Source organism: Argiope bruennichi, chromosome 5 (assembly GCF_947563725.1).
Source record: "Argiope bruennichi chromosome 5, qqArgBrue1.1, whole genome shotgun sequence".
Lineage (NCBI taxonomy): Eukaryota > Metazoa > Arthropoda > Arachnida > Araneae > Araneidae > Argiope > Argiope bruennichi.
In genome coordinates, this window is record NC_079155.1 from 67,880,276 (window position 1) to 67,903,947 (window position 23,672).

Below are 23,672 nucleotides of genomic sequence, written 5' to 3' on the forward strand. Positions count from 1 at the left end.
AAAGTTATATTTTATCTTTTAAAATGATTTTTATCATCAGATTTATTACTTTTGGTTATTGTAGGCTATGTTCATAACTGATTTTAATTCAAATAAATTTCTGTGGATTTAGTAATTCAAATAGCATTGTTAACATTGTTAAATTTATAGTTCTTGCCTATATTAGTATGGACAAATTTTTTTTCTTCGGGATTTTCACTTTACACTTAACAAATTTTTATCAGAATATCAAAAATATTTGATACTGCGTTTTGAACATTTAAAAAATGTAACCTAAAATATTAATAAATTATTATTATATATTTTCATATTTCAAATACCTTTTACTCTCAATTTTTTAAAACTCATAATTTGTTTTTTAATTTGATCACAATATACCGAGCAGAATTTTATCTCCCAATTGTCACCAAAGTAGCGATAAACTCTCATAATAATGTTCTGTTGTTGCTTCAAAATTCAACTTCTCCAAACGCTGGCTACATCAGGCCGTGAACCTGACTCATGTGACGTCACAATCTCCTCCCACTTCGCCATTCACATACTCTTGGCCAATCAAGAGCTTTCTCATTCACTGTCTCGACTTGAGCGGTACGAAGTTTTTGTTCAATGAGATTCTGAGCCAAGCGTTCTTTGCTTTGTAAATAACATTTACAATAAATAAGTTCTTTAAGTTCGAAATTTGTACAATTCGAGTTTATTGCCGGTGTTCTTTTAGTTTGTGGTGAATTAAAAAAGGGCGATTCCCTGGTTTAGTTAATGTGACTATTTTCAAACTTTTAGTTCAAGGTCGTAACTCTAACTGCAAGCCTACCAAAGCTCCTTGAGCATTTGAAGAGGTTTCGGCGAAGACGCTTGTTGGCTTCTTTCAAGTGTCGTCGGTAAGATTCAGTTTTGTACATGTATTTTATAATCTGTTGTCTTTCATTTCTTTATTTTTTTTTGTATAAGAGTATCGGTTAACGAATATTTTTGATTGCTCTTGTGTTTGATTATTTATCGATTGTTATTGTGTTTAGTAAACAAGAGGAACTACCGGCAGTAGTGTGTGATGATTCATGCGTTTTGAGGTGAAAAAAACTTGCATTTTCAATTTCGAAATGATCAAAGTTTTGCCTTTTTTTTTTTTACTGAATATAATTAATTTTAAGAAACTTCATACAGGGATTTTTTTAATATTTTTATAATTTAATTTATACTTTTGTCTTATAATAAAAAATAGCTTTTTTTCACCTACTTTCTAAAAAACAAGGGAAAAAAATAACTGCTTTATCTAAATGTAAACCCAATTATTTCATAGAAAATGGGTTTTTTTATGTTAGGAAAAAAAACAATGGATCCAATAAATGTGAGTTTTTGCTTCATCAACTGTTCTAGTTTTTAAAAAAGAATTGTCTAAATTTTTTATTTATTATGAACTAGGCAAAGGTAAATTTGTGTGAGTTATTATTACTTTTAAATAAATAAGAAAAAATCAATTGTTTCTTCACTCTAGAATTTTTTCATACGTTTAACTTTTTATGTTGCTATTGGCAATAATAAATTTTCTAAATATTGTCATAAGTCAGTTTCCTACATTTTATGAAAAATTTTATTTTCCTTTTCAAACATTTTTTAAATGGCTTGAATTTTCTATGCGAGCTGTAAGACATTTCAGTATTATGAATTCTAAAAGAAACTACTTGTAAAAATTGCAAACAGAATAAGATTCTACTTTAATTTTTTTCAAGTTGATTTTGTTTCTGTCATTCCTTATTGTTATCAAATAAAATTCTGTTTTTATCTCTATCAAATGAAATTCTCTTCTCTTTTGCAGAATGTATTTTGCTTTTATCATATATTATTTTTCTAATTACAATTATAGTAGAACTAAAAGTGTAATTAATATAACAATATTTTAGAGAGTAATACTTGCTTTTTAAAAATTTATATGATTTTCCTTTATTTAAATACTAAGTTTAGGGATATAGGATATTTGTTTGTTTATTCATGTTGCAATCTATTGCTTATTTACATTTTAATAATTACACAGTAATTTTATTGTACTTCTGTAATATTTCATACTGACATAACATTCCAGTTTTTGCTTAGAACTAATAGCTCTTGCCTCCAGATATAACCGTTGCTAATTAATCCTAATTTTTTTTCTTTTTACTTGAAACATCTATTGCTTTGCTAACCTTGTGTAGTTATTTTAATACTAAACCAATGCCACAGTAATTTCAGTAAGGTCAATTTCTGTTAACCACTTTTGTATGAATAGTGAAAATGCTTGTATTAACTGTATGCCATTAACAAATTTTGGACATAACCTCTTATAATTTTATCGTTGATTAGTCATTGTTTGTCATAAATATGATATTTTTGATGATTAATCACTTTCATGTGGTTAATGCACAAGTGCCCAAATGCCATATCTATAAAACTTTTCCAACTTTGTATATGGTGATACATTTTTTTTTTTTTTTTGTCTGAAAGCGATGAAAATTTCTCTTTTCATGAGATATTTATCATAACCAAGCACCTGAATAAATAGTACTACTACCCTGTCCTACTCCATTAACATGTGTGCGATGGATAAAGTAAATGCTAGTGATTAAAAGCAATAATAATAATAACCTTACATTTGTCTGAAAAAAAATTGAAAGTCTTATCCTCTGATTGACTACAAGTGGGGGAAAGCACTTTCCTATTTTGCCATCAAATTTTACCCATTCTGTTTTAAGATAAAGTTTATGATTTCATCCTATTAGTTATCTGTCAATGGTCAACTAAATATCTGTCAATGGCATCAAGACCAGGGTGGGGAGGTATAGATTCCCTTGATCCCAAAGAGACAAAAATATTTGTGCATTTATACCATTTTCAAAAGTTAAATCTCACAAGACAAGGGAAATATATTTTGCCTTAGGTGCTGTTTACCTTTGCTAGATGATTAAGGAGCAAAATAATCATATTAGGGTATAGGTCGAGCTTACCTTTGATATGCCACTGATGACATTTCCCATAAAATACCATTAAGTTGTCACAAAAATTAATTTTTGATTTAGTTTTAATTTAAAGAAAAGGGCGAGTTCCCAGATTTCTTCTATAAAGTTTAGCCTAAGATCTGTTGATATCCAGAGCATGTTCTACATTACTAACATTATTGTACCTTAGTAATTTTGTTAAACATTACATCTATCAATTCATGTTTTTATCATTTTGTTTCATAACATTTTCCAGAAATAGGGCCTCTAGTTACAGCTAATCGAGTTTTATGTATCTTATTCTTGTAGAATTCATTTTTATCTTATTATTTATGCCTTAAATATTTTGAAAATTTTAAATTTTTTAAAAAATAACTTTATCTTATAATTAAATGGGGAAATATAACAAAAATATGTTCTATCATTAGCTAATGCAATGAAAAGTTATTCTTATAAAAGTGAACCATTTAGTATATTTTTCTTGACCTATTAAATTAGTTATTCTTGAAAATCACCGATTTTGAGGATCGAAAGTATAGCTTTCCAAACTGAACCACAGTATATATATATATATATATTTCTAGTTAAAATTTTTACTGTATTGAGTGAATTCTATGTTTATGGGAAAAATAGTTCACATTTTATATATAAAACAAATATGTACAAATTTTTATACTGTTTATCATGTAAGTGAAAAGAATTAGCTTAAATTTTTTATTATAAAATAGCTACATGTAATAAGTTTTTACAATATTTTGATGATGCACAATTAACAAAGTTGGTAATTATTTTAATGGCTTTGTTGACTGTAAATAATCAAACAAAATGATAACCGAATTTCTTTTTTCACTGGTTGTTTCATAATAAAATATGTAAAAAAAAAAAAAAAATGATTACGAGAATAAAGCATCTTGTATTGTAACGACACTATATAATAGACAGGATACTGTATGACGGAAACTACAAAATGTATATAAATAAAAATTAACTCGCTCTCTACTGAGATTTTTAACCTTCTGTTAAAAGGTGACTTGTAGCAGGCCAAATACCTTCCCTGGTGTTATCAGATAATTAATGTAGATTATTGATAAATATTCATTTTTTAATTCAAAAGCTGGAAATAAAGATAATGGGTAACGGAGGCTATCAGAAGCTTTTTATTTATTAGTTGTCCATTAAAAAAAAAAAAAAAATTGGAAAATTAAGTGGAAAATTTTTTAAAAGAATGAAACAAATTATTTTTTTTATGGTCAAATTAATCATTGTTCAGTCATTTTTCATTATGAAAAATGATTGAATTACATAATGTAAAAGCAACAAATAACCTTAATTATTAAGGTAATTTATCAGTCAAATAACATCATCACAAGAAGTTATTTTGAAAGGTGTTTATGAAATTTTTTAACCTCATTTTTTTTAAAAAAATCTGTACAGAAACAAATTATTAGTAATGAAATAAGCATAAGATCAATATCGAAACCACTTTATTTTGAAAATTACCGGGAACAAGGACCATTTCTATTGGAGAGAAAGCTTAGAATGTATCTAAGATCTTGTGCTTTTGAATAAATTTGGAACTTGAATAATTCGTATCTGATAAGTCATATTAAAAGTTCGAATTAAATACTTATAGGTTCCATAAACATTTTGTTAAATAGGAACAAAGAAAAATTCGAATTAGCCTAATTGCATCATATTTTGTTCTACTTTTAGAACTGTCAAATTCAAATTTTACTGATTGATAGTTGAATTAGGATGTTTTGAAAGCAAAATTATCGAGCAATAATAATTTAAAGGTAGCCAATAATTTAGTTTTATTAATTTTTAAATTTCCCAAGAACCTTATTTCTGTGACTTTTCAAAACTTTTATTAAACCTTTGCATGGTAGTTAGTCTTTTCAGATCAATCTGCATTCTAAACTTCGTAGTTCATTTCATACACCTTTTCATTTTTTTGTTAAACATAATAAAATTGACCTTTTCTGACCCAAGAGCAAAAAAATGTCAATAATGTTGCCGTTTGATCGTGCGTCCCATTGTTTGTCCTATACTTGACCCATTGTTAACTTGGCCGTTGAACTTTCCTCGAAAATTGAAGCAAATATTTATTCTTTATTTCTGCACATTCCCCCCCCCCCTTTCTTCAATTTGAGATCCTCATAAAGGGTATAATCCATTGTAAACTCGCAACTAATTTGTAAGGGTCTATTGTAGCAAAACTTTCATTGACTTTACGCTTGTAAGCTTGATTCAATCCTTAATTGCATATTGTTGTCAAAAATAATCAAAGTGCCCCTCTCCATTTATCTTACATCCGTTGCTTTTTCAAAATAAATTAGAACTAATTTTTTTTTCATTATTTTTATCATTATTAAAATATTAAAGTGATGCAGTTTGTTTTTTGCGATATTTTTTTCTATGATTTACAATGTATAATAATTTGGATATTTTTTAAAAACGAAATATTTAAAAAAACTACTTTTAATTAAGTATTTCAAAAATAAATTAATATTACAAATTACGGAATTTCTGAACGATATATATTTGCTGCTAAACTAACCTTAGAAGAAACTATCCGTATGTTGAGATAAGAATGAAATTTTTTTTCTTCTGCGTGCTGGAACTGCGTAAGTTTGTTATCTTGTACTGTAATCAATTTACATATTTTGTAAGGGAAAAAAAGAAAATATTCTACCAATTTTAATAGACAATTTTTGTATAAAATAGCAAAAAACTTGTACTAAAGTTGGTTAGGTTTCAAAGGTTATGATAATTTGAAAGTTATATTTATTCATTTGGTTTAGAAAACATTTATTGAAGCAATTTTCAACATTGCATATTAATACTTTCAGCACTTCATAATAATTTTATCCCGTCGTTACTGCGAAAGATACTCAAAATGCATCCATCTGTTAAAAATTCGTCTGCATTATCTTCGAATCTATATTTTTATATTTTTAAACCAATTTTCTAAAGCACTTAGCCATAACTAATAAAACTATTTGAATTTCTTTATATGGTGTAAAACATTTTTGAGGTTCTTATTTAAATTTTGCTCTTTCTCTGAAAGAATCTCGTTTTTAAATAAGATCGCAAAATAAAAGCATTTTTTTATATTTCTTAACTACAGTGTTATCGTCTTCGTTTCCGTTTTTTTGAATAATAATTTTGTGCTTAGTTCAATATTAATTTATCATGGCCGATAGTTTTAAAATAAACAAATTGGTAACTTGATCACTTATATTAATTGCAGATAATAATAATTTTTTTTTACCCCTTAAAGTTAGATTATTATTAGCTGTGAGAAACAAAATCTTGATTAATGACAACTAAGATTTTGTTAATATCTAATTATCGTTTGGAATCTAACTTACATGTATGATGTGTATATCATAAATAATTCTCATTTGATAATTAAAATTTTATATATTTAGTTTTATGAACATAACCTCAAAGTTAGAATAATCTTTCTCGATCATATTGCCATTATTATTAATTTTCATAATCATCCACTATTATTGTGGTACGATTTTTCTTTAAAAAAAAATAGATTCTCGTGAAGTTGGAGAGCTAAATTAATTTTAGCGATTTCTCGAATTCAAAATTCATTTTGTATTCAAGATTCCTCAGTTAAATGTTGAATATACTTGAACTATTTCATGTTTAATTCAGTTTCAACAAACAGGAAAATCATTTTATGATGAAAATACATTTACTCGTTGAAATAACATTTATTGAAAAATTTATCTTTTTCAGTGTGAAGACAATGGATGTAGAATTTTACAGTGATCACAATCTGGATACTAGAGATTTCTACGCACCTTTCAAAGACTACGATATGAATGTTGCCAACAAAAAACTAGCTAAGGTAAAAATATATTTCTTATCATTCAGCGGTTTTCAGGTTTAAATCGTTTGTTTTCATGTGCTTTGTTTTAAAATCATGGGTAAAATCAGTATGCAGTCCTTCTATCCATAGAATTTCGAATTTTGTTAGATAATTGTTTTGTTAAAAATCGTGAGATGTTTAATATTTTAATATAAAAGTATTTAGTGCTTTTGGTTTCTATTTATTCATCTTAAAAAATCACATTTGTTCAAAAAATTTTATTTAAAATTTAACAATAATGGGAAGTAAATGCTCCTCTTTTTCATTAAGACTGAAAAAAATTACTTTTAATGAAAATTGAGAGGTGGCGGTAAATTAAATTAATCATGACGGATACCTTTATTATTACTAATTAATTAATGAAGTTTTTCTTTTATTAAATAAAATAAACGAATAGAATAATTCCCGTAAGGTGATATTTAGAAATTTTGTATACAACCGAATGATTATTAATTTTTAAAAAAAAAGAAGTGTTTTTGAATCTTCTCAGTATCTTGAGATCATAACAAAAATATCTCAAAGTCAGTTCTCTCCAGATTTTAATTTACGCTGAGAAAATATTAATTATCTAATTTCGCTATCGACTGAATAAATTCTGACGTTCTTAATACATAAAAGGCGTTTTGTTCCTCTTTTGCAGTGGATTAACGATATCGGAACATCTCAGCGCAGTCTGAACAACTCAGCCATCTCAAATCAAAGTGTAAATAAGCTAATGTTCTGTCATCTGCGAGTCAAATATTATTGAGTGCTAATGAGCTAATATTCAGTCATCAGCAAATCAGAAATTTATTTAGTGCTAATGAGCCAATGCTCTGTTATCAGCAAGTCAAATATTATTGGCAATACATGCGTATCCATTGTTTAAATTTCTTGATGCTAAGTTATTTCTGTTGCTTGTGATTATTTTCTTTCTCTGTGCCGTAAAATAAGAGATCAGTGATTGTCCCAAATACATATCCGATTGTTAAATAGTCCTCAAATATCAACCAAAGTCTTATGTAAAGATTTTGTTTGGTATTTGCTACAGTTTTAAATAATGGTAGTATAAGTCATTGAAGATTAAAAACCCAAATGAACTCTGGTTATACTAATTTTGATACATTTACTATTAAAACCCTTTCATTGTAGTTTTACTACAAGTGAAAGATTACTTTCCTTTATGGAAAACTGCGATCATTTTCCCTACCGGGAAGAACAAGTTAGAAATTTGTTTGTGGTCCTGATGCCCGAGGTGTGACTTCAATAATCTATCGAAGTCGTAGATCGTTTGAAAGGTTCAATTAGTTGAACCAAGAGCAAGCGGATGCTCTTAATTACCCCCAAGTCTAAAGATAACGCGACTTAACTTTAATAGAAATAAAACGTATGTTAAAATGTGATTCATTTTTCGAGCCAGGGGTCAAGTGGTTGAGGACAGCTTTTGAGACCGGATATTGTTAATTGCCACTCCGGATGCTTGTTTGGACTACTGTTTTTTTTCCCTCTCTTCAATGTTTTTACAAGTGATATTAATTTTTTTCCTTTTCTCCCCTCGCCTGAGGTCTTATCAACTGTCTTCCGTAGCTGCAAGCATTTCCCTTCTCTATTTTTTCACTACTCCATTCATGTTTCTTGGGGAGAAAATGTTGGCTTTGACACTTGATGTCCTTCAATAACTCTTGTCCAGCTATTAGCGGTTAGAGAAATGTCGTTGGAGGTGAATGAATTTGCGAACTAGGCTTTCCATCTGTGGTGTCTGAGGTTGGAAAATGATCATGCTAGCAATTTTTGTTTTGTGTTACAACTTTGTATACAAACTTGAACCAACCTTTTCAAGGACACATATGTATATGCGTATATTTATCATTTTTTAAAACTAAAATTTTTTTTTGTGAAAAATTTTATTTATCTATTAAAAGGAATTTAAATTTTATAGTACATTCATTGAATTGCTACCAATATAAAATCTCTCTCACTTTCTCTCTCTTTATAAAAATAAATATTTGGATGTCTGATACGTATCTACGGTTTTTGTGCTATTTTAAAACATAGTACCTGTATCCTTCAAGACAAGAGAAAGGTCTATGAATTTTCCAAAGTCCAAAAGTTAATTAAATACTTTAATGCAAGAATGGTAAGTTCAGAAGTGATTTAAAATACGTTAATAAAAGAGTAGAGTAGCAAGTTTTTAGTATTCTTTTATTTCTTCTAAAACTATTATCCCATAAAAATGACATCTAAACTATTTTTTAAAACTTTAAAAAAGTATTTTTCTCTAATGATGCAATTTTTTTCTCCAGTTTTAATACATTTTTTTAAAAAAAATTAGTTTGATACATAATTTATAACAATGCTTTTAATATCATGATGAAGTTCAAACGAATTTCATTGTTCCATTAAATCAATCAGTCGTCTGCTTTTGCCAGTGTTAAAATTAAAAAGTCCAAAGTGAGAGTTTTGGACAAGTGATATTAATTTTTTAAGTCCAAAGTGAGATTTTCTCTTCCACTTTTATTTTGTAGCATGGAATCTCTTCCAAGTTTTTAAATTTCAATCCATTATAAGAAATGTTTACAATATAATGAAGTTTTTATTCATATATGAAACATAGGTTTTTATTATTATTATTATTACCATCTGTTTTTCGTGTTTAAGAGCACAATATTGGGACTGTAATCTAAACATGAAACAGTTTTGTACTGTTTGGATTAAACTGAACATTTTGTACCTTTTGATCCAATGTAGCATAGTCTTTTCTTTTAAAAGAATTTTTTTTTTAAATGAGTATCCTTCTTTATTGTGGAACTTTAATGAGAATACATAATATTCTGTTACTTAAAAATTCATAATCTGTGAATCCCTTTTTGAATTCCTTATCAATGAAAAGTGTTTTATGTTGAATTTCTAAATATGCGATCTAAAAGTAGATATCAGACTGTTATTGAAAGATCCGCTTTTCTGAAATTGAAAGTTGACTTCCTTAAAACCAGTAGACTTCAAAGCTCTGGAATGTCCAGCTGGCTTTATCTGATTAAATCTAAAGCTCTCGTGTTTAAATCAACCGTGAAAGAACTGGACTAAGAAATAAAGAACTGGCTTTTTGATGACTTGCCCTTCTAAGCTCCAGTTGCTCATTCAGTTTAAAGTTTGTAGTGAAAACAAATATGTGCCTTTGCCTATTGTTCTTTAAGAAAAGATGTGGTATGGTCTCTCCAATTGCTGCCATTCCTGTGTAATGAATGCATTGTTTCCGCTTTTCAATCTTCATTGTATCGTACAATCTCGAATTTATTGTTGGGAGGGCGAAATTTAACAAGAACTAAGTGAGGAAAAGGAATGCAGGTAGCACTTCTGTTGTTGTTAATGAATTGGTTTACATGCTAGTCTATGGATATATTGATGAGTCTTCTTGTAATATCCATAATTTAATTTCTACTTACCTTCTTATAAATTAGTCTTAATTTAATCTGATTTGTGTTAATATTAGCCACTTTTATTTGAATGTTTAATAGGAATTTAAATTTGAAACAATTATTTTTCCTGTCAGATTTATTCAGGTTTGGGACTTTGTGGTGGAAGAGCACATGCAATTTTTTTCCATGAACATTGAAATTCTTTAAAATTAAGTATAATTAAACAGAATTTAAGAAATTATTTGTCTTATCGCAAGAATATATATCGCTGCTTACACAGGTATTATGTATTTTTATTTCATTAGAATTTTTATTATAATAGCTTTCTGAATGGCATAGTTACAATTGTATTAATGGATTTAGGTATGGGATTCGCCTACTGCATTGGCAAGGAATACGTAAATTTCAAAATGCTGAATGTTGTCTTATTTGTAAGACATTTTATTTGAGAGGATATTTTGTTTCCATTTTTCATCTATTTGGATTTTACATTTTTAAATTAAAGAATCTTACGCAATTTTCCGAAAGGAAAAATTAGAGAGAAACAAAGAAAGCCTCACACTAATTAATTTTTTTCAGAATGCTCATAATACTAACCATACTCTAAAAACAAAAATTTAAATAATATCATCACTGAAATAAATGGATTCAACACATCTTCCGTAACACACGACATGTAATCTGCATTTAAAAAATGATATTCGTGTGTCATAAATGAATAGTTTTATTAACAATTTATTTATAATTCATTAATATTTTAGGAAATCATAATGTCTGAATAAATGTTGATAAAAATCAACTATCCCTAGAAAATAATTATCTTTCAGAACAAAACGTGGTTTCCAGAGCTAATCTTATTTTTAGAAAAACGCCGTAACAGTTAAATCTTTACAACATGTTTTTCTTGGGAGGTAAATCAATATGTTAAAAACTCAAAGAATACGTTTTCAGAGAAAAAATCATCACCACCCAAAACGTTGAAAAAAGCTTTAAACATTTTCATTGAGACCGAAACCTAACTTGGGTCATAGACATCAAGTTCGTTCGTCGTAGCGTAGGCACGTTTTTGTGTATGAATGACTTCCAGTGTGTTCTAATTGCCTTGCGACTGCTTCGAGTTGTAGGAAGTATATTTTCCTTTGGAGAGACATTTTGAGGACAGAGGCCTAATTATCGTTCAGGGAACAAAGGCTCGCCTAGCTTTAGGGCCTTATAATCCATTTAGAGATTTCTCGTTATTGTCGCTTGTTCATTAAAGAAAAAACAAGAAATGGCGAGTTTTGTAACGATTCTGTTTCATTTTACGACGAATGAATTGTGAATGAGTTCTGTCTCTTTCGTAGAGACACGGATTGTGTTGCTTATTTTGTTTTAGAGGCCGTGACTGCGATGTAATGAAATAATTATTCCTTTATTATTTGTTTATAGTTTTCGATTTCGATCCTTCAACAAACTGATTATTTCGTGAAATGACCCGCGAAAAAGATGTAGTTTCAATCTAATGTTCTGTTGTTTTTTTTTGAAGTATTGAGACAAAACGAAAAAAATATGCGATTTCTCTCCTTCATGTTATCTGTATGCAAATTTATCTTAAATAACTCCATTTTCTTAAAAATCCGGTTTTATAACAATTTTAAAAAATCAGTTTCCTTTAACAGTTTTTTTTTAATGCGGAACAAAATTAGAAACAAAATATCCTTTTCTGTTAACTGTAATATACCAAAACTTTTAACATTTATCAATGAATTAATTATTAATGAAACGTATTTTTTTTAAACTTATAGGTATTTTTTTCTAAAAGATATATTAACAAACAAAACAATTAACTTGGATTTTGTTTAGCTCTCTTATATTTAATATCTAGAATAACAATTTAATACATTCTTAAAATAAAATTTTTTTTTTATCTGATGCTCTAGGAAAGAGCATTTTTCTGATTGGAAATGTCAAAGAGTTAACCAGTTAATTGTTTTTGACGAGTGTACTCGTCATGGAAAAAGTGCAACATTTTGCATTATGACGAGTTTATTCGTCAGGAGTAATAAGTAGTGACAGTTTGCGGTTTAATTTAGTAAGAACTCAAACATATTCGTCAATTTCAAGATGCTTAAAATATTTTGAGGCCAAGTCAAAATCAAAAGAACAAATGAAAGATTATTATGCTTTGTATCATGCTTTGTTCAATACCATTCTCGAACAGCAAATTAAAATAATAAATTAATTTTTTATGTTTCTTTTCATTCATATACAAAAAAAATGTATGTTAGTGTAAGTAAATAAATAAATGTGATTATTGAAATAATAAAGAAGTCATTTCATTACAACATAATTTCATATTATACATACTCTGTGTTTGACGAGTGTCCTCATCATCTTTACATTTTTGAGACACAGTTTTGAAATGCATTTTTCGAAGAGGTCGAAACAGTTAAATTGTTAATTGTTGATTTATTCAGTTGTCATTATTTTTTTAATCGGTTCTACGATTGTGAAGTGTCTGGACTGTTTTCATGGAATGATTTTAAAAAAATGATCATTAAAAAAAAATACATAATGGCGAAAATCTAATAGAAAGCCAATTAAAAATGTTTGCCAATATTTATTCTTAAAATGTGACATTTACTATATATATATAATATATATCGTTTATTAATTTGTTAAGGATAGTTAACTTTTTAGACAAGCAACTGTGAGATGCATTAGCCGCGAGACGTTCAAAAAGCTAATATAATAGAAATATATCCTCCCATCTTAAAGAAATGCAATTAATATTTCTTGCTGATTTATTACACGCAATAAAATTACAAAATAGTACGATTTAAAATTCCATTTTGAAATAGCAGAATTTGTTAGAGATAGCCGACGTCCATGACTACCCAAGAGAATCAATTCCATGCCAAGATTCCACTGGAGAAAAATATAGATAGTTATGATCTTAAGCTTTCACCTTCTGGGATTCTTCCAATCCAAATAAGCAAGTCGAAAATTCTTCCTTCAGAAGACGCATCCATAAACAAACAGATATGAAAAACCTTTACTGACTTCGCGCTGAGTAAACCGAAGTCACTAGAAATTTGCTGGACTTCCCTGAAGAAATCGAAATACAATTATGCATGGAATAAGGCAATCTGCCGTTCCAGAATCGCGCGCAGAACCATCTGCAACATAAATTCCTATCTGTGGAAGCATCAAATTTAGAAAAATGAAAAAGGTTATGTCGAAGGACCTTGTGAGGATGATACTGTCTTGTTCCGATTGATGGCACCACAAGTGCCCTGTGTCAATCTTGATTCAGCAGACCTTGAAGTCGGTGTTCAGCGAGTGGAAGGCAGATCCTCTGGAGAGACAACCCATTTCGCTTTCTGCAGAATTTCGATTTATTTATTTCATATTGGCTCATTGCGGCTGTCAGTTATGGAAAGAGAAAAGAAAAGAAAAGAAGAAAAAAATGTCTTGAATAAGCTAGACTGCTGCTGAAGCGTGTCTTGTTTTAAGAGGTTCCGCTGGTCACTTTTTTTTATATATTTATATAAGGCAAGTATTTGATTGCGAATCAGTTGAGCAAGTAGGGTTAGAGAAGAGGATAGCTTTACTTTATTGGATATTTATGATAGAATGTTTGTTTGTTCAGGTCGTATGTGATTTGTTTATTGGAAAAATAAATAATAAGAATGCTGATCGGTTTTCCAACATCCAAACTACAAATGAATAAATAATAAATATCGTATATTCATTTTGGATTATTTCCAGTTGTAATAGGTTTATTTGATGAAGCAGAAACGAATTTTAATTATTAATTTATGTTCCGCCTTGGTTTATAATTCACCTGCAGTTTAGTGAACTTCGTCTCGAGTCATTCTGCTCTGGTCTAAAAATTAGAAATCCATTATGTGAATGACCATGTTAAGGCAACGTGTTGGGTTGGCCTATCCTTTGCACGTATTATTAATGGGTCTGTTTAATTACTTCGATCTTTTAAAATAACTTTCAGCTATATATGTGTGGCTAAGTGTATTTTGACTGGCATACGTATAAAAAATGTTGATGGGCTTTCTAATATCCAAACTACAAATAAATAAATAATGAATATCGTATGTTCGTGTTGGATTATTTCCAATTGTAATAGGCTTATTTTATGAATCAGAAATGAATTTTAATTATTAATTTATGTTCCGCCTTTGGGTTCATAATTCACCTGTAGTTTAGTGAACTTTGTCTGAATAATTCTTCTGTGATCTAAAAATTAGAAGTATGTTATCAAGCCAAAGTATTGGATTCGCCTATCTTTTGCACATGTAGAATTATTACTTGGTCTTTTAAGTTACTTCTGTTTTTTAACATTACTTTGAGCTATATATATGTAGCTAGTGTTTTGACTTGAGTATGTATTGTTTTGTTATTCAAAATAGGAATAAGAATGATCCGTAACAAAAAATAATTTTAATTTACAATTTTAAAATCAGGATTTTTATTTTCTATTTTTCTCGGATTTTGCATATATTTAGAAGCGGAAATACTTAAGATCTTTTTCCATCATGAAACATTTTTTTAAAAAAGAAGATATCATCTTGTAAATTGTATTTAATTTCAGCTTTCTGCTTTATAGTCAAAGCCTAATATTTATTTTACATTACTTATATTACATAATTGTTTATCTAATTTTTTTACATACATTTATAGTTTAAACATCTATAGTTAAAGTAACACCAAAGGTTTGTATTTTTTTTTTTTTTTTACTCCATTTACTTGTGCTGAATATTGTGTGACCTTACCAAATTCATCTTTATAGCAAAACCATTTTCCGACTGGGAAATAGGAAGAAGACATTATCAAACATGAAATGCTCTTTTCCTGTGTTGATTTTTACCGGTCGAAACATCTGTGTTTCTCGAGTCGGGCGTCCGAATTAGGATTCAATTGATGTTACCACTGGAGTGAAGCTACAGTCTTAATCTTGCCCTTCCTTATTTAGAACGCGGGAAGTAGGAATTGTTTTTTCAGCTCCACCCATTGTAATCAGATTATGCTTTTTACCGCCAAAGTTGCCTTGAGAGCTAAATATCCTGGTCATTCACAAGCTTTCAGGATAATTTTTGTACCATCATAGTCTTTATCAGGATAGTGTCGAGTATAAGAAGGATATCAAAAAGTATAAAATTTCCGTTCCACATTTGTGCACGTGCTTTGTGTTTCGATTTAATAGAATAACGAAAAAAGGAACCGAAATGAATTCCGCATTAAGGACTGCCCTTTTTGTATTGCTCTGCATATTTTATAAGGAAGTGTGTAATTTCTATGAAGGTTCAAAAATTCAAGATATTAAACAAGTTCTCGAATTTTGTTAAATTTTTTCTTTTTCTTTATTGACTGAATTAAATATAAGAGATGTTATCATGTTACTTAGGCATGAAATAGTTCAACAATGAACAATAGTTATTCTGGATTAGACGACATTTCTTATTTTGTGTCGGCAATATTACTTTATAAAGTAATCAATTTCAATGAAAATTACTCCAATTTGAATACAGTGGCAAATAACACTTTCATATATGGCATCTAATCGCGTTATATAGTAATGAGGTAATTGAACTGTCGATGATAATCGTGCTGGATCATACATTCCATATTTTCCGTCGGCAATATTACTCTATGAAGTAACCAATTTCAATGAAAATTACTCTAATCTGAATACAACGGCAAATATTACTTTCATATATGGCATCTAATCGCATTATTTAGTAATGGGATAATTTAGCTGTCGATGATGATCGTGCTGGATCATATATTCCATATTTTATATCCTCAATATGAAGTTTGCTTTTATGAAATAACTAATTTCAATTAAAATTATTTCAGTTTAAATACAATGAAAAATATTTGTAATAATTTCAGCAAGTATAATAGTTTAGTTATTTTCGTTTAAATTTCAATTTTATAGGTGAAAGGAAATAAATTCATTGTACAATAGTGTCAGAATGTTTGATATTCATAACGAAATATAATTTTTAATTCACTTTATTTGAAATTGAAAACGAGTTATCTTAAAAACCAAAGAAATCTTATTATTTTTTTCTTAACTGATTTGATTTTTCAAAATTTTAATTTAAAAGAATTATAGATATTTTACAAATAAAAATTATTATGCATATAATTATATATGAAAATTAGATTTTAGAATATTTTTATTATGCAATTTAATTGATAATTTGGTTATAGTTCATTTTGGTAGCTGGCTATAATGCTAGTTTACGACGACTTACTTTAGTTCAGTATTAAAAAAAAAAAATCGAATAAATTTAAATTTATTTCATTTTACGAATTAGCAAAGTTTTCGGTTATTTATACACTTTTTATGGCTCTAAATAAATGAAGAATTTTAGTTTTGATTATAGAGTTCCATTACGTTCTTCAATAGTTAGTTATTTTTAAATATATTCGAATGCTGTCTAAAATTATTTTTACTGGTCTTTGTTCTGTACTGTCAACTTTATTTTTATTCTTAGTAGAAAAATATAAGACCATCATTATTACTATTATTATATTTAAAAAAAAATGCTATTACACCTCAGTAGTGTCTTCGAACCACCATATAAAATCAATCATCTCGGCAGAAGATGAATCTCCTATGATTTACAGAATTTGAAGGTCAACCAGTACTTCACCTTCGAGATATCTTGGAAAACGCTTTCAGCATTCACAAATCATTTTTCTTGACATGGGAAAAAATCAACCGTGGGAAATTGCATAATAAACCGTCGCGGGGTCTTAGTCGACACTTAAGATTGTAAATTTTGATCTGAAGTTGATACCACTTCAAAGTTTTTCCGTCTCATGTTTTTACCTCAACAAGAGTAAATGATAATGGCTTTGCCACACTTTTATTACATGGTCACACTTGAGTTGAGTCTGCTAGGCTTTGCAATGAAGCTACCTATGTGGTGTTTAGGAACTTGGTTTTCAAGGTTGGTGAGCTATTAATGTACAATCAAATACCAATATTCGCCACTCGTGTTAAAATGTCGTACGTCCTTTGACCTTCATCCTGTAGGACTTGTCCTTTTTTTGACATAAATATACGCATTTTTTAATACTGTCCTTGGTGTGCGATATGGCGTTGCCGCGACTTAACCTTACTGTCCTTACCTATCCACCATGAATTAAAGGAATGATATAATAAAAATATTAGTTTGAGTATGGTGAAGTTGTTCGCAGTCATTTCAAAATTTCGTGAGAAGTTGGCATTGTTTATTTCGGGGTTTTATTTACGATTGTGGATAATCGTTTTTAAAAAGGTGAGATACATTTTTATGTTCTCTGTCCAAAATATTGGCATTTCTTGAAGACTTTTTTGGTAATTTTTTAAAAATTAAATTTGTAAGGTGAATAAAACTACTATTAAGAAGGGGGGAAAGACAAATATGTATATCCTTTGTACTTTTTTTTAAAATTTTGACCTCTTGTACTCATTGTTCTGTCATTAGAATGGAGCAATTTTTAAATTTGTACTTTTGTGTACTGTCATAAAATCTTAATTTATTTGTATTCTTTTATTTGTAATATTATTATTATTATTTCATATTTGTATTCTTTGTCCATGAAAATTAAGACAGAAAATTAATACGAATAGGGCGTTTTAAACTACGTGCGTATTGTTATTGTTATATCAAAGTATCTTATGTCAAATTTGTCGAAGCATTTTATTGTGGCCAAACAATAGCTGCATCTGCTCTCAAATTGTTACGCGTTGACACAAAATTCGTATGTCATTAGTGATTTCAATTGTGACTACAAAATTTTATATGCTTTTTTTTAATTTGGTTTTTGACATACAGCGTTTTGATACTTCAATGATGATAATAATAATAATAATAATATATAATATTTAAAAAAATATAACAAATCTGTCGGAATTAGTATCATTATTCTTTTTTTTTTTTTTTCCCATGAAGTTAAATTTGTCTGTACTCATTGGTAGTTAAATTATAAGTATTTCAAATGCCTCGGAATCATAGTATTGAAATAAGTACAGATAAGAGATTTCAGGAATTGCTATTATTGTTAAAGTGATTATCAAATTTTTTTTTTTTTTTTTTTTTTTTTTTTTAAGTGAGCGAAAACTGATTTTTAAGAAATTATCTGAACAAAATTATATTTCATGATATATAAAATAATTTTTCTGGACAGATCATTATTATAAAATGACGAAGAATATTTTGCAGAGTTAGTCTCGAAAATTATTTTTTATTAATAATTATATAAATTTAAATATTTTTTAAATAAAAATACCGATTTTTTAGTTTTTAAAATTAGATCTTATTAATAATTAAATATACCCTGAAATGATATATGATGTATATATGATGTAAGGTCAAAAATATTCATTTTTCTAAATTATATATTTTTATTCCCTTCGTGTTTTATTTTTCTTTCTCTTTTTGTTGATACAATTTGATACACTAATCGTCGTTGGAACACGTCGGTTTCACCGCTCGCTGACCAGCAAATGAAAGTTATTAGAAAGATGTTTACGCTTTGATTGTTCTTGGAGGCAGCGAACAGTATCGCAGTCATTGTTTTGACCTTAAGCGAAGATCTAACCCATCATTGTATTAAAGTTCATTAGTAGTGCTTATTCCTTCTTTCAAACGGTTGGGGCATAACTTATTTGAATGGAATGCTTTGAAATATCGAGTAAAATGCTATTAAAAAATGTTCATTGGACTATGAAAATATTTGATTTATTGAATTCATGATGCAGTTTATATTTAATTTATTAACTATTTACAAATAGAAAATTATTATCCAAAAACATAATTTTTGGAATTGTCGCATCGGTATTGACGCGATTGTCTGTGAACACGATTACTAAGTAACAGAATGGCCTGTGCTCTAAGGACATTTCTTAACATGAACTTATAAATCTGTCAAATTTTGTATATCTGATTAAAGAAAATCTTTAAAGCCTTCTGTTTTCATGTAAATACTGCAGCTCCAATGCACAATAAGTTGATTGAATGAAATTTGACGTAATTTTATCCCCAGGATAGTTTTGTAAACTAAGTCTGTCTATAGGTTTACTATTCCGTCTGTCTTTATGTTCATATAACTGTGGAATTGATGCCAAAATTGTGTATATATGTATCTATCAGATTTTTGTGATTTAATAGATAATATGCAAAGGTGCAAAATGATTCGAACCTCAAATTTCGAGTAAACGAACGTTTTGTTTTAATGAGGCCCCTTTAAGATCGGAAATATATTATCAAGAAGTTTTGGTTTAAGTGAAACTCTGGCATTATTTTGCTGCATATAACTGGTATTTTGTTTCAAATTTTGCCATGTTTTTAAAAAATAGTTTTGATTTTTGTCGAGTAATTGTTTATCGTAAGATGTTTTTAAACATCAAATGTTAAAATTTTTGACTGATGAGTTTGAATAAGATTTCCTTAACTTGAGGTTTTATATTTATCTTTCGTGTTGCTATAATGCAGATGTATCATTTTATTTAGATCATTGATGACATATTCAAAAATACAGAGTTTGCCATTTAACTACAATATAAATTTCATTACTTCAGCGAGGGTTTTCGAAATGATTACAATGAAAGTTTTTAAGCCAATTGCTGATATCTTTTATTTACATCAAGCAATCATTAAATTATCAGGACAAAGTTAACTCATGAACCGCTTATTTCTTCGAGTTTATCGCGATCCGCGAACGATTACGTTGCAGCTCTTGCGAAGGGTGTACGGTTTCTGTTCATTCACAAGTTATATTTTCTTGCAAGAACCGGTTGAATGTCGGAAAAACTCGAAGTAGGAGTATGCAAACGTCGCAAAAAACATTTTTGCGTGGGAATTCCTCTCCCCGCTCTCACCACTATTTAGTTGATTGTTATTCTCGTCGTACAGTTTGGAAGAATTCCAAATAGAATACATTTACCGGTGCTTTCCAAGCGAAGTTGTTAGCGATTTTCGTCGTTTTCCTTGAGAAAACTTTGGACACTGCTTGAGTAGGCAATTAGGTATACTTGTTCCTACAAGTATCTTCTAGTGTTCAATAATTTAAACCTCAAGATTGGATGTATCTTCAATTAACTCGATATTTTCCTTAGCATTAAGTCGAAATTGCTTTCCTGTAAAAGCATATGTCTTATCCTTCTGCGTTGAATTGCACTCATGGGTTTTAGACTTGTTAAGAAAGATAAAGAATCATAAAAGAGGAAGGCGGTTTTTGTCATTTATTTTCTTTTGGGAGTATGATGGTGTTTTTTAAAATTTTGAATTGTCGGTTGATATTTTTTATTGTTATTATGTTAAATTTTTTGGATACAATATTTTGAGTTAATTTGTTGTTGTTGAAAGAAATAATTTATTTTATTAATAAATTAAGTGCCCCTTAGCAAGTTTCAAGGAAAATTCATGAGCATCAGCTGTGGAAAAAGTGATAGATAAAACAGTGTTGATTAGAACGCCATTAGGGAACTGCCATAAATTATACATGGCAAAAAAATATGACTTTTTATTTATTTGTTTCTTGTTGTTGCTTGTGGTAATGTTTCAAAATTCTCTAACCGTCATTATTATTAATATGATTATCAAAGATAGTACAGTAAATTTACAAGTTACTAATTAAAAATTTATTTATATCTCAAATAATAAGCTTTAATTCCTAATTTATTTTTTATTAGTTTTACATTTGTTTGCTAAAAAGTCATGAATGTGCTTTTGTTTTATATATTTAAGTTCCCCAGTTTAGTTCGTCCTTCCATAAAACCGTATTCGTAATTTTTCATTAACTTTATTTGTAATTCTTCGACTTTGGTCTTAAAAAGTATTTGAATCACTGTTCTTAGTTTATTCGGTCGCATTGAAAATTGCCTGTTAATTTTATCTTTTGTGAGTTATTTCTTGCTCTTTTACTTTAAAAGTCATTAATACCGCATGTCAAAATCTGGCTTTTGAACCATAAAACCACCCTCAAGGAAATCTGAAAATATATACACATCCGAAATAAATCGAGATTACCTAAAAATATGAAGAGACAAAATTTAGATAATTTATGAATTACATTTCTTAATTTTATTTTAACTTGAAATATATTGGCTACAAATCTGTTTGCCTAAATAAATAAATAAAATTTTTGTTCTGCACAACCCTCTTCATCCATCTCCATCGAAGGATAACCACGTGTTTGTTATTAATTATTCACCTGGAACTGTAACTGTAATGCTTCGGTAAAGTTGGTGTCATGTGCGTAGCCAATTCTCACGCTTCTAGACTGTCCACTTAGTTTAACACGACACTGCTGTTGTGTCTAGGCGACAAAAACCACAACGGTCCATCCTTTTCCCATGCCGTTTCATTTATTTTTCCCCTTACAGGCGCTTCAATTGCAGGTTGGGATGCATCCGAGGCATATCCAATAGTAGACAAAAGTGCCTCATCATTCAGTGCTAATTTTTTTTAACCACTAAAATTGATCTGATCATGGGCGAAACGCCCCATTGCTTTGGTTGTGATTATGTGTAGTTAGTGTTTCTCCCAGCGCCTTTTATTTGACCTTTCTGTCTCATACCAGCAGGGGAGATTTGAGCCAGTGGGGTTGTTCAGTATTCAGCGGGGTGAATTTTTATGTTAGGGTCATGATGCGCTTAGGGGGTTACGCCCAGCGGAGGGACGAATCAGAAATTGCGAGGTTGCGGTATTGCTGTTTACTTGCTGAAGCTTATCTCCTGTGTGTGATGGTTTAGAATTTCTCTTATCGGTGATATTTCAGCAAGTCAAAACAGCTTCATTAAAGGATATATGTTGTAGTTGCTCACTATTTGAGAACATACTAGAATTCGCCGTTGGGAAGCGTCTAGTGGCTCAGAAGGCTTATTTCTAGGATCCCAAATTCATGCATTTAATTTCCTCATTACCTTCTTTCTTTTGATAATTACTGGTTTAGATAGATACACATTTTCGTTACATTTGAGCGATTGCTTGTAGAGGACAGTTAAATAAAAGGATATTATGGAAATCCGACTATATAATATAAAAAGAAGGAAAAGGTGAATATTTTAAGTGTTTTTTAAACTAAACTTCTGTTTTATTAAAAAAATATTTAGCGTCATTATAAATCCACAATTTATAAATTTCTCTTAATCGGTCAGATTGGAGGAAATGTATACAATATAAAAATAGGATTACACTCTGTAAAGCAAAATAAAAATGAATTTTTTTTAAATGAGAAATTTTAACTTAACATTGGAATATACTTTTGTAAGAACTGCAGGCAAATCGATCCTTATTTAAGAATATACAGGAAGTAAAATCATATTTTTGTCTTCTTAACTTATTCCTTTTTTTTTTTCTCTCCCAAATTCAAGAACAATTTCGTACGTTTTTTTTTTTTTTTTTTTAATCATAATATTAGCAATCGTAAATTGTTTTGACAAACGTTATTCCATTCTAATTTTAAAAGAATATTTGTTTGGAATTTACTGTTTATTTATTTATTCTAGAGAGTTTTTTGTAAAATTCTGTCAACAAGATTTGAAAGAATAAACATTCATTGGCGCTTGAAATTTTCAAAATGCAGTTTTATTTTTAAAAAAATATTAATTTGTGAAAACATTAAAATTGTCTATATGTCCGCAAACTACGACAAATAAATTTTTATGATTTTAATAAATATCGTAAAAAAGCTATAAAATAAATAATTTTTAAAAAATGGAAATGCAGTTACTAACAAATCAGCGGCAATTTTGTCACCTTGAAAAGTGGTCATTTTAACCCTCATCACACTTCAGTGACTGAAAAACGCAGGTGTGTCACACTTTGCACGCTTACACCTGAAGCTTTCATCTTTCCACCATTCCGTTAAAAGCACAGTTTTATATCGAGCAAATCTCATTGTATTTCTGGTTTTTGGAGGGCAGTGATAAAAGGGGAGGGGGGCAAACAACTCTATTCCTACGAGATTCCCACGCCTGCACAATTTCTAAAGGTCGCGATTCCACCGGCCCCCTGGTTCATCTTCTGCTTATTCTCGCCCACCCCTCCGAAGAAGTTTGAAGACTATCCAGCTGTTGAGGAGAGTCCATTTGTGGTTGGGTTCTTAAAATAGGGTTGTTAGTTTTGTAGTGGGGAAGGGGCATTACTTGCTTTTTCCCATTCCATAAAAAGGGGAGTCTTTTAGCCGAAGGGCATTGAAGGGTGTCGTTGAACTATAATGTACTCTGCAGATTTATGGAGTGCTAAGATATTTTTTTTGTGAGTTTATTCGTTGGAAGGCCGTCCAATATAAATTTAAAAAAAATTTTCTAATACTTAAATGATATATTTTCATTTGAAAAAAAAATATTGTTTTAAGCTTAGAAAAAAATAAACAAATCTCCTGAATGTGATTTTAAATAAATAATTAGTACATTTGATC

The 23,672-nt window shown here is 29.0% G+C and overlaps 1 protein-coding gene across 1 annotated transcript in view; it reads left to right on the plus strand.

Moving 5' to 3' along the window:
- Positions 1-560: 560 nt before the first annotated feature.
- Positions 561-23,672, plus strand: part of LOC129968695 (protein c-ets-1-B-like) — a 75,184-nt gene continuing 52,072 nt past the window's right edge. Inside the window, exons 1-2 of the mRNA XM_056082855.1 lie at positions 561-878; positions 6,723-6,834. Coding sequence (XP_055938830.1) covers positions 6,733-6,834 — 102 coding nt within the window. The 5' untranslated portion in view covers positions 561-878; positions 6,723-6,732. The remainder of the gene's footprint in view (positions 879-6,722; positions 6,835-23,672) is intronic.